The 9,800-nt window shown below is 36.0% G+C and overlaps 2 protein-coding genes across 2 annotated transcripts; one reads left to right on the top strand and one right to left on the bottom strand.

Moving 5' to 3' along the window:
• The first annotated feature begins 1,019 nt into the window (after window positions 1–1,019).
• On the top strand, window positions 1,020–6,816 carry LOC102578170 (probable protein phosphatase 2C 59). The gene is made up of 9 exons (XM_006342390.2): window positions 1,020–1,121; window positions 1,235–1,407; window positions 3,127–3,254; window positions 4,229–4,327; window positions 4,419–4,577; window positions 5,492–5,578; window positions 5,668–5,759; window positions 6,151–6,225; window positions 6,344–6,816. The coding sequence occupies exons 2-9, from the start codon at window positions 1,325–1,327 to the stop codon at window positions 6,500–6,502; spliced, it is 882 nt and encodes a 293-aa protein (XP_006342452.1). The 5' UTR covers window positions 1,020–1,121; window positions 1,235–1,324; the 3' UTR covers window positions 6,503–6,816.
• A 93-nt stretch (window positions 6,817–6,909) lies between these two features.
• LOC102601105 (pentatricopeptide repeat-containing protein At5g66520-like) lies at window positions 6,910–9,363 on the bottom strand. The gene has a single exon (XM_006342631.2). The coding sequence runs from the start codon at window positions 8,908–8,910 to the stop codon at window positions 7,024–7,026; it is 1,887 nt and encodes a 628-aa protein (XP_006342693.1). The 5' UTR covers window positions 8,911–9,363; the 3' UTR covers window positions 6,910–7,023.
• Between the last annotated feature and the right edge of the window lie 437 nt (window positions 9,364–9,800).

The raw sequence follows: 9,800 nt of genomic DNA on the forward strand, positions 1-9,800 counted from the left end.
GCCCCCCCCCCACACACAATTCCCTAATATACACAACGAAATTTCACTAAGTAGGGTCTGAGGAGGGCAGAGTATATGCAGACCTTACTACTACCTCGTGAAAATAGAAATATTGTTTCTGAAAGATCTTCGATTCAAGTGTATCAAACCCCCTTTTAAGAAAGTATACTATATTTAAATATTTTTAAAATTATATTAACATCACAAGTATAGAGTATACTATAAATTTTTAACATAGCACATAGTCAATTACAGTGGCAAAATCATGATTATCGGATTCAAAATATGAATAAGTAAATATAGGAACTAGTCAAAGGTAATTCAACATCAACTATATTTACATAAAAGATAATTTTAAACATTTATAAATGATGCAGTTTTCCGTCGACCTAAGCCTAAACTAGCTCTGCCCTAACCTAATTAACTGAAACAATTCATAATTATGATTAATTTGTGAATATATTTCATAAGTAGAATGAAAAAAAGGATCAAAAGTACACATCTCACACGTATTTAGAGACTGAAAATACTTAAATCAAATATCACAAAAAAATTAAACAGAAAAGGATCAACACTGCTCCTGAACTATGCGAAATATATTATGTATACCCTTTATTATATTTTGGGATAAAAATTGCCTCCGATATTATCTCAAGAGGCCACAAATATCCTAAAGAGTTAACAACCCAATTTTTTGTGACGTGGCGGGATTAGTCTCATGTGGATTGCCACTTCATTAAAAGTTTGTGTTGTTAACTTTCGAGGGTATTTATGGTCTCCTGAAATAACAACATGGACATTTTTTTAATCCCAAAATATAACAAAGGGTATACGTGATCTATTTCACAAGAGAAATTTTGACTCTTTTCCAAAACTAAAATTAAGATATTAACTTGAAAATTATTTTCATTTTTTTATTGAATATTTGAGGCAAAACATAACCACATTACAATCATTTACCTAATTCATTACCAAAATAATTTTAAAAAAATTAACAACCCCAACCTCACCCTTTTATTTTTTTCTTTCTTGTCCATTTTCCTCTTCCTTTGTTTTCCCTCTAATTTCATTTGCTTATTTCCTTTTTTGTTTCTTTGGGTTATTTTCCTCTTTTGAATTAGGTAAATTTCAACAAATGTTATTATCTTTAATTATACATTAATTTCATGTTTGATTTATGTATTTAGCTTTAGATCTGAATTGAATTTTGATATTTTTGTGTTTTTTTTGACAGATTCAATTGTTAATTTTGTTGATTGAAATGTATTTTGGTGATAATTAAGCATTTGCAATTTGGATAATTTGGATTTTTCGGTGGATCGTAATGGGTTATTTGAATTCGGTGTTGTCATCTTCTTCTAATCAAGTTCATGCTGATGATGCGCCTGTTAGTGGCGGTGGATTAAGGTGATTTTGATTCCTTTTTTTATTTTACAGATTTATTTATTTTTGATGATTTTTTGTTAATTTGATTGGAAAATTATGTGTGCAAGATGCAGAATGGTTGTGTAAATCGGAGACAGATTTGGAATTTTGAGTTTATGTGTTATGGATTGTAGAAAGAATTGCAGGTTATTTGGTACCTGATAGTTGTTGTTGGTGGGAGGTGATAGGTATCCCGAGGAAATAGTTGAGGTGCCGTAAGCAGGCGTGGACATCATGGTTGTGATAAAAATACAATTTTTTTGCCAATGATATCGGTTTTTCTGAACCCATAATTAGAACTCTAGCTATGCCTCTTATACGTGTTGTTGGTGGGAGGTGGTAGATATCCGTGGATCAAGGTTAGAAAAAAACATTTTTTTTGCTAAAGATATTGGTTCTTCTGAACCCATAACTAGAATTCTAGCTATGCCCCTGATATATATAAAGAACACCCAATTGTTTATTTACTTGTGTTTAATTTTATATGGATGTTGAAAGTTCTGTTGGCTGTTTTCGGTTAGCTATTTATGAATTGTCGTTTCCTCATTAGGGTGATATTTGTTTGATTCATTTTCCTCTTGGGTGATGAATGCTTGTCTAGTTTTAGTTGTTGTAACCCTTTAAAGGGGTAATTTGTCGTTGAGCTAAAATTGGTTTGTCGTTCGCTGAATTCCAACTAGATTTGACGTTTGGAATTGCTTAGTCGTTTAGGAAGCTAAGAGAAGAGGGAGACCGAGATAGATGGGTAAACTTAGCGAAAAAGGAGATGATTGAACTTGGTGGCTTGATGTTATTCTTCTTCTCCTGGAATGTGGTTATGAGTTGTTTTTGTGAATGAAATGTGTGATCTGTATCATGTGTTAGCTCTTACTTGAATTAGTTGATGAATGTTCGTGATGGAGATGCATGTAAATAAACAAGTACCGATTCATATAGGGAAACACGTGTACAACAAAGAATTATTATTTTGCCATATGTCCCTGAAGATAAGGAAGTACATGTTTAAGTTGCAACCGATGTGTTATTGACTTTGAAGAATAATTGGAGAGAAAATCAGAAGTTTTGAGAATGCATGAGAGCTATGACTCGAAATCCTTGTCTTATTTACTAATATTTCTTTTCTTACCGCTTACGAACACCATTTTCAAAGAAGCTGCTAATTTACTGTATATCAATTTTGTACTCTAATAAAGTAGTTACCTGTTTACATAATGTCCTTGTGCACCATGCCTGAATAGGAATACCAAGTTCAGCTTTTAATTAGGTTACCGTATAGTCCATATTGTTATCCATATGAAGGTTCACATTTAAAAAACGGAATGTAGATCATATTACATTGCTATCAAATCCATATTATTCAAGTTCCATTCACAATATTATCTGACTGGATATGACAAATACTAGTTAAAACCTGAGCAAGACACTGGAAATTACCCTGAGAGAATTGGAGTAACTTTTGGCAATTTTCTGACCTTACATAAAACTAATTTATGGTGATTCAGGTTATATGCAGTCGTGTTTGTTCAGGACATTTTGAAAATTATATTCTGACTGATCTTTTCCACATTCCATCTTATCCAGAAATCCCTTATATCGTTGTTCTCAAATTGCTATCATTGTGATTGTTTGAGCTTTAATGGAGGTTTATATAATATGCACAATGTTGCAAAACTGTAGCCTAACAAGTGCTATGCATTGCAGTCAAAATGGGAAGTTTAGCTATGGATATGCTAGCTCCCCGGGAAAAAGGTCCTCCATGGAGGATTTCTATGAGACAAGAATTGATGGCGTTGATGGAGAGGTAGTTGGTCTCTTTGGAGTTTTTGATGGTAACTCTTCTTTCTCTGTAACTTCTACCTGACTGGAATGAAGTGCATGAACTAGAGTGAATGAGAAAAGACATATCTTCATTTGTTTTTATGTTTAAGCATTTCCATGTCATTCAAGATTTGGCAAGTAAGACATTCAGTCTGATGACTATAAATTTGTCTTAAATTTTGTGGTTGGATCAATGCTGTTTCATACTTCATAGATCCTTATATTTTTTTCTGTTTATATTGGGTTTTGAAGGCGAAGCTTGAGGATTGTTTCCATTGTCTTTTACAAGCATTTTTTTGGGCCAAATACATAGACAGTTGGACCCCTAAACTAATTCGGAAATTCTATCTAGCCACTTGAATTAAATTTGTTTCCATTTGAACATTAGATCTTTATTCAAATTGTGCCATTTAGACACGTTTTTCTCAATAATCTCAAAGTAAGATGCGTGTGTTCACACGCGTTGACATGGAGAAACAACCAATTTAGCAATGCCACATGATTTTTTTAACCCAAAAATAATTTTTAGGAAAGATATTTTGACCAAAGGAATAAAGTTATCCTTCAGTAGACCAACGCCGCATGGTTTTCTTACCCAAAATAAATTTTAAATAAAAATGACCATCTTCATCTCCTTCACCCGTACACCACCTTGTCCCCAAAAACACTATCTTTTCCAATTAGCAATCACCATCTGCACCTGAATAAATTCATCAAATTAAGAAGGAAGCTTCCTACCCTCCCTCTCAAATTCCTCATGCAACTTTTCCTCCCCGGCTGCCGCATCTGCTGCATCTTTTGTTGCTCTAAAACGTCTAGATCCTTGCTGGTTCATTTTTGCCCTTGGTGCAATACCAATGTGTATATCTTTGTTAATTTTTTGGAGGCTGCTTAAAGATAATAATTAGACAGTTCCAATTTCATGCCAAGTTGGTCAAATGTTTTCCAATTGGATATTTTTACCTGCATTTTGCTCTTATTTCAGGTCATGGAGGTGCTAGGGCTGCAGAATATGTGAAACACAACCTTTTCAGTAACCTGATTAGGCATCCAAAATTTATCTCTGACACCAAATCTGCCATAGGTATGTTGACGTACTGTGAAGTATCTTGCTATGTTCCTTTTCACAAACAACTTATCTATATCTTTTGCCATTCATATATTTGTTTCTGCAGCTGATGCGTACAACCATACAGACTCTGAGTTTCTGAAATCAGAAAACAATCAGCACAAAGATGCTGGATCAACTGCTTCTACTGCCATACTTGTGGGCGATCGTCTACTTGTTGCAAATGTGGGCGATTCTAGAGCTGTTATCTGCAGGGGTGGCACAGGTAAGGCTTAGGCGATTTGATTCTTATTTGGCTTTTGGTTCCTGCTCATAGTATTTCACCCCAAAAGTATGATGCATTTTGGTATATAATATCTGGGTTAGAGCAACCTCAAGAGTTTGTTATGATTTTGGTATCCCGCGATATTTGGTTGTTGTCGTACTAAATATGTCTAAAGGTAAGTTATTCTTATTAAGTTTTACTTTTCTAATTACTCGGTCTTAACACTATGATGACCTGCACTGTAAATGTAAGGTTTCACTGCTCTTTGAAGTCAGGAGAACAAGATGGGATACTTTAACTTTTGTTTTAGAGAGAATGGAGTAAAATAAAAGTGCATTTGCATATTGATGGTATGTCCTGAAATATTGTGGGAATATGGAAGATGTCATGCTAGCACTTCCAATAATACATATTTCTTAATCCAATAAGAAGGCATTCTTTTGCATTGCACTTCATGTCTTGGTTCACCATTGTTTTGAATAAGTCAGATAGTTGATCGAGAAACCACTGCCAAAGATTAAAACTTAAAGAAATTGGTAATTGGTGCTAGTTCGTTTCTTCTCTTTCTTCTTCAACTCCCATGAACAGTTTGTTGTTACTTGCTAAGTTGATCTGGTAATCTTTATAATCCTGCTATACTATCTTGGCGAATGAATGCAATGGTAAATTCGCAGTGTGACAAGGAGGTCAAGGGTTCAAGCCCCAAAACTAGCCTCTGCAATATAAGGTTGCTAACACAAGACCCAATGTGGTTCAGCCCTTCTCTGAACCCCGTGTATAGCATGAACTTAGTGTACCAGACTGCCCTTTTTTTTAAATGTCTGTTACAGTACGGTACATCTTTGATTAATAATTCATTATGACCCTGTAGTTTTACTCAGTCACCTGATTGGGGATGCTAATTTCATTCTCAGCTATTGCTGTTTCTCGAGACCACAAGCCTGACCAAACAGATGAGCGACAGCGCATTGAAGATGCTGGAGGTTTTGTGATGTGGGCAGGTAAGCCCATCACATTTGACAGTCAGTTTTTAGTCGATTGATTTTTTCTAAATCTCGTGCAAGTCTAAATATAACATATTGTGTTGCAGGTACCTGGAGAGTTGGAGGTGTACTTGCTGTTTCTCGTGCTTTTGGCGATAGACTTTTAAAGCAGTACGTTGTCGCTGATCCAGAAATACAGGTGACTTGAAGAACTTGTTTATTATTTCAATATATGACTACATGTTTCGAAATGAATATCAAATGCTCTGTGTGAATGTATTTATATTTTTCAACCTATTTTCTCGATGTATATTTTGGCACATTTCGGAAACTGTTTAGTAGTTGGTTCTCATTGTATCACATTCCCATCTTTTTCAGCCTTATGCCCAACAGACTCTTCCTGCTTGATTGCATTTTCCATCTCATTATAATTTTAGGACATGTCTTAAGTTTTCGATAGCAGCTGATAGCATGTTTCTTTTTGGAAGACACTTTGATTGAATCTTTATTGCTCTTTTATTTTTTCCACATCTTACATACCTTAATGTTTTTGGTGTATTTGCGGACATAATTTTCTGTTCAAAACACAGGAGGAAAAGGTTGATGGCTCTCTTGAATTTCTCATCCTTGCAAGTGATGGACTCTGGGATGTTGTGACGAATGAGGTTAATAATTCTTCCCTTTTTTCTGAGTTAGATATCCAATCCATCGCCATGGTTTCACTCTAAATATCAAGTAGTTTATAGTCAATTCCCAGTTTGATCATTACAAATAAATTTACAGGAGGCTGTCTCGATGGTTAAGCCGATCCAAGATCCTGAAGATGCAGCTAAGAGGCTGATGCAGGAAGCATATCAAAGAGGCAGTGCAGATAACATCACCATAGTGGTTGTCCGTTTTCTCGGTAACCAAGAGGGTTCCTCACGTGGTGCCTCGGCTTAAAAAGTAATTGCCACTTCTAACTCGTGGTAATTAGACAACAAGAAAGCACATCCCATAGGATGTTACGTAAATATTGAATATAGATAGACTTCTGGGTTTATGATGTAAGGAACCTTTAGAATTGAACATTGTCAAAGCTTTCTCTAACTTGTAAGAAATGTTCAAGAGTGAATCTGGCATAGTCAAATCCAAATTTGTTGTTGTTCTATGTTACATACAGTAGTAGCTTGCTAATATATGCTGTGTTTTCTTGTAATTCCCATTTTATTGCATTTTGATTCACTAGTGTATAACAACATTTGTTATATTATATCTATATATGAAGTGAACAGAAGTATGTATATACAGTCCAACTTTTCTATAACAGTCATCTTTATAACTATATTTCACTATAACAACCACGTTTTAGTGTGGAGTGATATTTCATGTTATGTTATTGTCGCTATAGCAGCCAAAGATGTCCAGACAAACGACGTTGTTATAAAGAGTTGTTGACTGTACTTTCTTCTCCCACCAAAACTTTACCAGTAGTCTTTACAAGAACATTCTCCACCTTTAAAATGATGAAACCTATTCCTATCTCTAACGATGATTTCGCGATCATAAACCTTTGAGATGAACTTACTTGCTTGATGACAGTCCTTGCAAACGCGTAAATTCTTTGTGATTCGAAGAATTTCCCCAGGTTTGCTCTTCAATAACCCGAAAGCAATAGCTAGTTTCTCACTATGATAGTTCAAAGGATTCTCTGTTTCTTCCTCATCAATATCATGTTGCATTCCATCAGAATCTGGAAAATAGCCTGCAGATTTTATACGGTCCAGCATTTCGTTTACTTTTGCATATATCTCCTTGGCTTGAGGATGAGTTCTTCCTCCTGCAATGAACTCGTTAACAACGCCTTCTAATTCAACAATGGAGAAGCCAGGGACCTTTTTCACTCCCCTGTCATTCATCAACTTTCTTATACTGGCAACATCTTCCCATCTACCTGCATAGGCATATAAGTTAGCTAGCAACACGTATCGACCACTGTTCTGAGGTTCTAATTCGATCACTTGCTTCCCTATCTTTTCTCCGAGCTCTATGTTCTTGTGAATCCTACATGCGCCAAGAAGAGCACCCAATACACCTACATCAGGACTCATAGGCATCTCATTTATGACCCTTCTTGCTTCCACCAGTAATCCAGCTCTTCCGAGCAAATCAACCAAACATCCATAATGCTCCATGCCAGGTTCAATGCCATACGTTTCCTTCATGTAACGAAAATAGTGTTTTCCTTCTTCAACCAACCCTGAATGAGCACAAGCACTAAGTAGATTCACGAACGTAATGTAGTCTGGAGCTACCCTCTCACTCTCCATTTCCTTCAAAACCTCAATGGCAGCCTCACCTTTCCCATGCATCGCCAACCCTCCAATCATACAATTCCACGACGATATTCCTTTTCGTGGCAACTCTTTAAAGAACTCAACAGCCTTATCTAAGCAGCCACATTTGCAATACATATCAATAATCGTAGCACCCAATTTCGAGTCTAACTCAATCCCACTCTTCTTGACATGTTCAACTATCCACTCACCTTGCTTCAACGCTCCAAGTCGCGTACAAGCTGACAACATACTAGCAGCAAGAAACTTATCAACCACAACACCCTCAGACCCCATCCTTTCGAACAAAGCAAACGCCTCATGAAACCGATTACTCTGCACATAAGCTGATATCATAGCATTCCAAATAACAGAACTTTTCTCCGTAATCGAATCAAACACTTGAAAAGCTTCATCAAGATACCCCAATTGAGCATAACCACTAATCAATGTAGTCCAAGAAACATCATCTCTCTCACACATATTATCAAACACCCTCTTCGCTTCCTCTAAACAACGAAAATTCACATACATATGAATCAAATTATTCTGCGAAAATCGATCAAACCCGAACCCAAACTTCACCACATGACCATGAATCTGTTTACCTTCTTCCACAGCATTGTCTATACAACAAACTCTAATAAGAGGAGGAAAAGTGAAACTATTAGGCCAAACCGAACGTTCCAACATACACAAGTAAAAAAGCAAAGAATCTCTCAGCATTTGAGATTTCAATAAACCCCTAATAACAGTATTATATATAAAAGGATCTGGTTCAGGCAATCTATCAAACACTTGGAGGGCATAATTCAAATCGCCCGATTCGGATATTGCACAGAACTTAATAACTCGACCCATTGCGTCATTGTCATAGGAGAGACCATGCTTGACAATTTGGGCATGGAATTGTTTGAGTTGCGACATTGATGAACATGATTCTAAGCCCCTTAAGGTATTGTTGCTAGTTTGGTGTGACAATGGAGATTGTGGAGTAGGAATAACTTGAAGAACAGAGGTAATAGTTGCTTGCATAGCTATTTGTAAGCTGCTCGCAAAGCTACTTGCAAGAAAAAGTTAGATCTTAATTTATAAGCTACTTCGATAAGTTGCTCGTAGAACTAGTTGAGGAAGGTGGTGACAATCTATAAGCTAATTTAGGAAGTTGCTCGCAAAGCTACTTGCCGATTGCTTTGTTAATTACTTCAGGAAGTTGATCGTAATTTATAAGCTATTTCAATAAGTTGCTCGTAGAGCAATTTGTAAGCTAGCTGAGGAAGCTAGTGATGATTTATAAGCTAATTTAGGAAGTTGCTCGTAAAGCTACTTGCCGATTGCTTTGTTAGTTACTTCAGGAAGTTGATCGTAATTTATAAGCTATTTCGATAAGTTGCTCGTAGAGCTACTTGTAAGCTAGCTGAGGAAGCTAGTGATGATTTATAAGCTAATTTAGGAAGTTGCTTGCAAAGCTACTTGTCAGTTGCTTTGTTAGTTACTTCAGGAAGTTGATCGTAATTTATAGGCTACTTTAGTAAGTTGTTGAGCTACTTGTAAACTAGTTTAGGAAGCCGGTGGTAATTTATAAGCTAATTCAAGAGGTTGCTTGCAAAGCTAGCTACTTGTAAACTAGCTCAGGAAGTTGATGGTAACTTATAGGCGAAATGGTCTGATGGACCCTTATACTTGTATGAGTTTGTATTCTGGGCCCTTTTACTCAATTCTTTGTCAACTGAACCCCTAAACCCATTAAAACTTGGTATTTTGAACCCTTTTTTTGACCTGTCATCCTATGTGGCATTTTTATCTAAAGTGTGTATGATACACATATTTTACGCGCGTGAGGCCTTTGAAAAAGACAAGAAATGACAATTTTTGACCTAATCAAGAGTCATCTTCTTCTCCATTTATGCATTCACCATTGTTGA

This window comes from Solanum tuberosum, unplaced genomic scaffold (assembly GCF_000226075.1).
Source record: "Solanum tuberosum cultivar DM 1-3 516 R44 unplaced genomic scaffold, SolTub_3.0 scf00034, whole genome shotgun sequence".
In the NCBI taxonomy this organism is placed as follows: domain Eukaryota; kingdom Viridiplantae; phylum Streptophyta; class Magnoliopsida; order Solanales; family Solanaceae; genus Solanum; species Solanum tuberosum.

What these genes read in the sequence shown, in the direction of transcription:
- LOC102578170 (XM_006342390.2), top strand. Translation starts at nt 1,325, where the DNA reads ATGGGTTATTTGAATTCGGTGTTGTCATCTTCTTCTAATCAAGTTCAT. An exon ending in GTTAGTGGCGGTGGATTAAG is followed by an intron (nt 1,408 to 3,126) that starts GTGATTTTGATT and finishes TATGCATTGCAG; the next exon opens with TCAAAATGGGAAGTTTAGCT. An exon ending in AGGTTTTGTGATGTGGGCAG is followed by an intron (nt 5,579 to 5,667) that starts GTAAGCCCATCA and finishes ATTGTGTTGCAG; the next exon opens with GTACCTGGAGAGTTGGAGGT.
- LOC102601105 (XM_006342631.2), bottom strand. Translation starts at nt 8,910, where the DNA reads ATGCAAGCAACTATTACCTCTGTTCTTCAAGTTATTCCTACTCCACAA.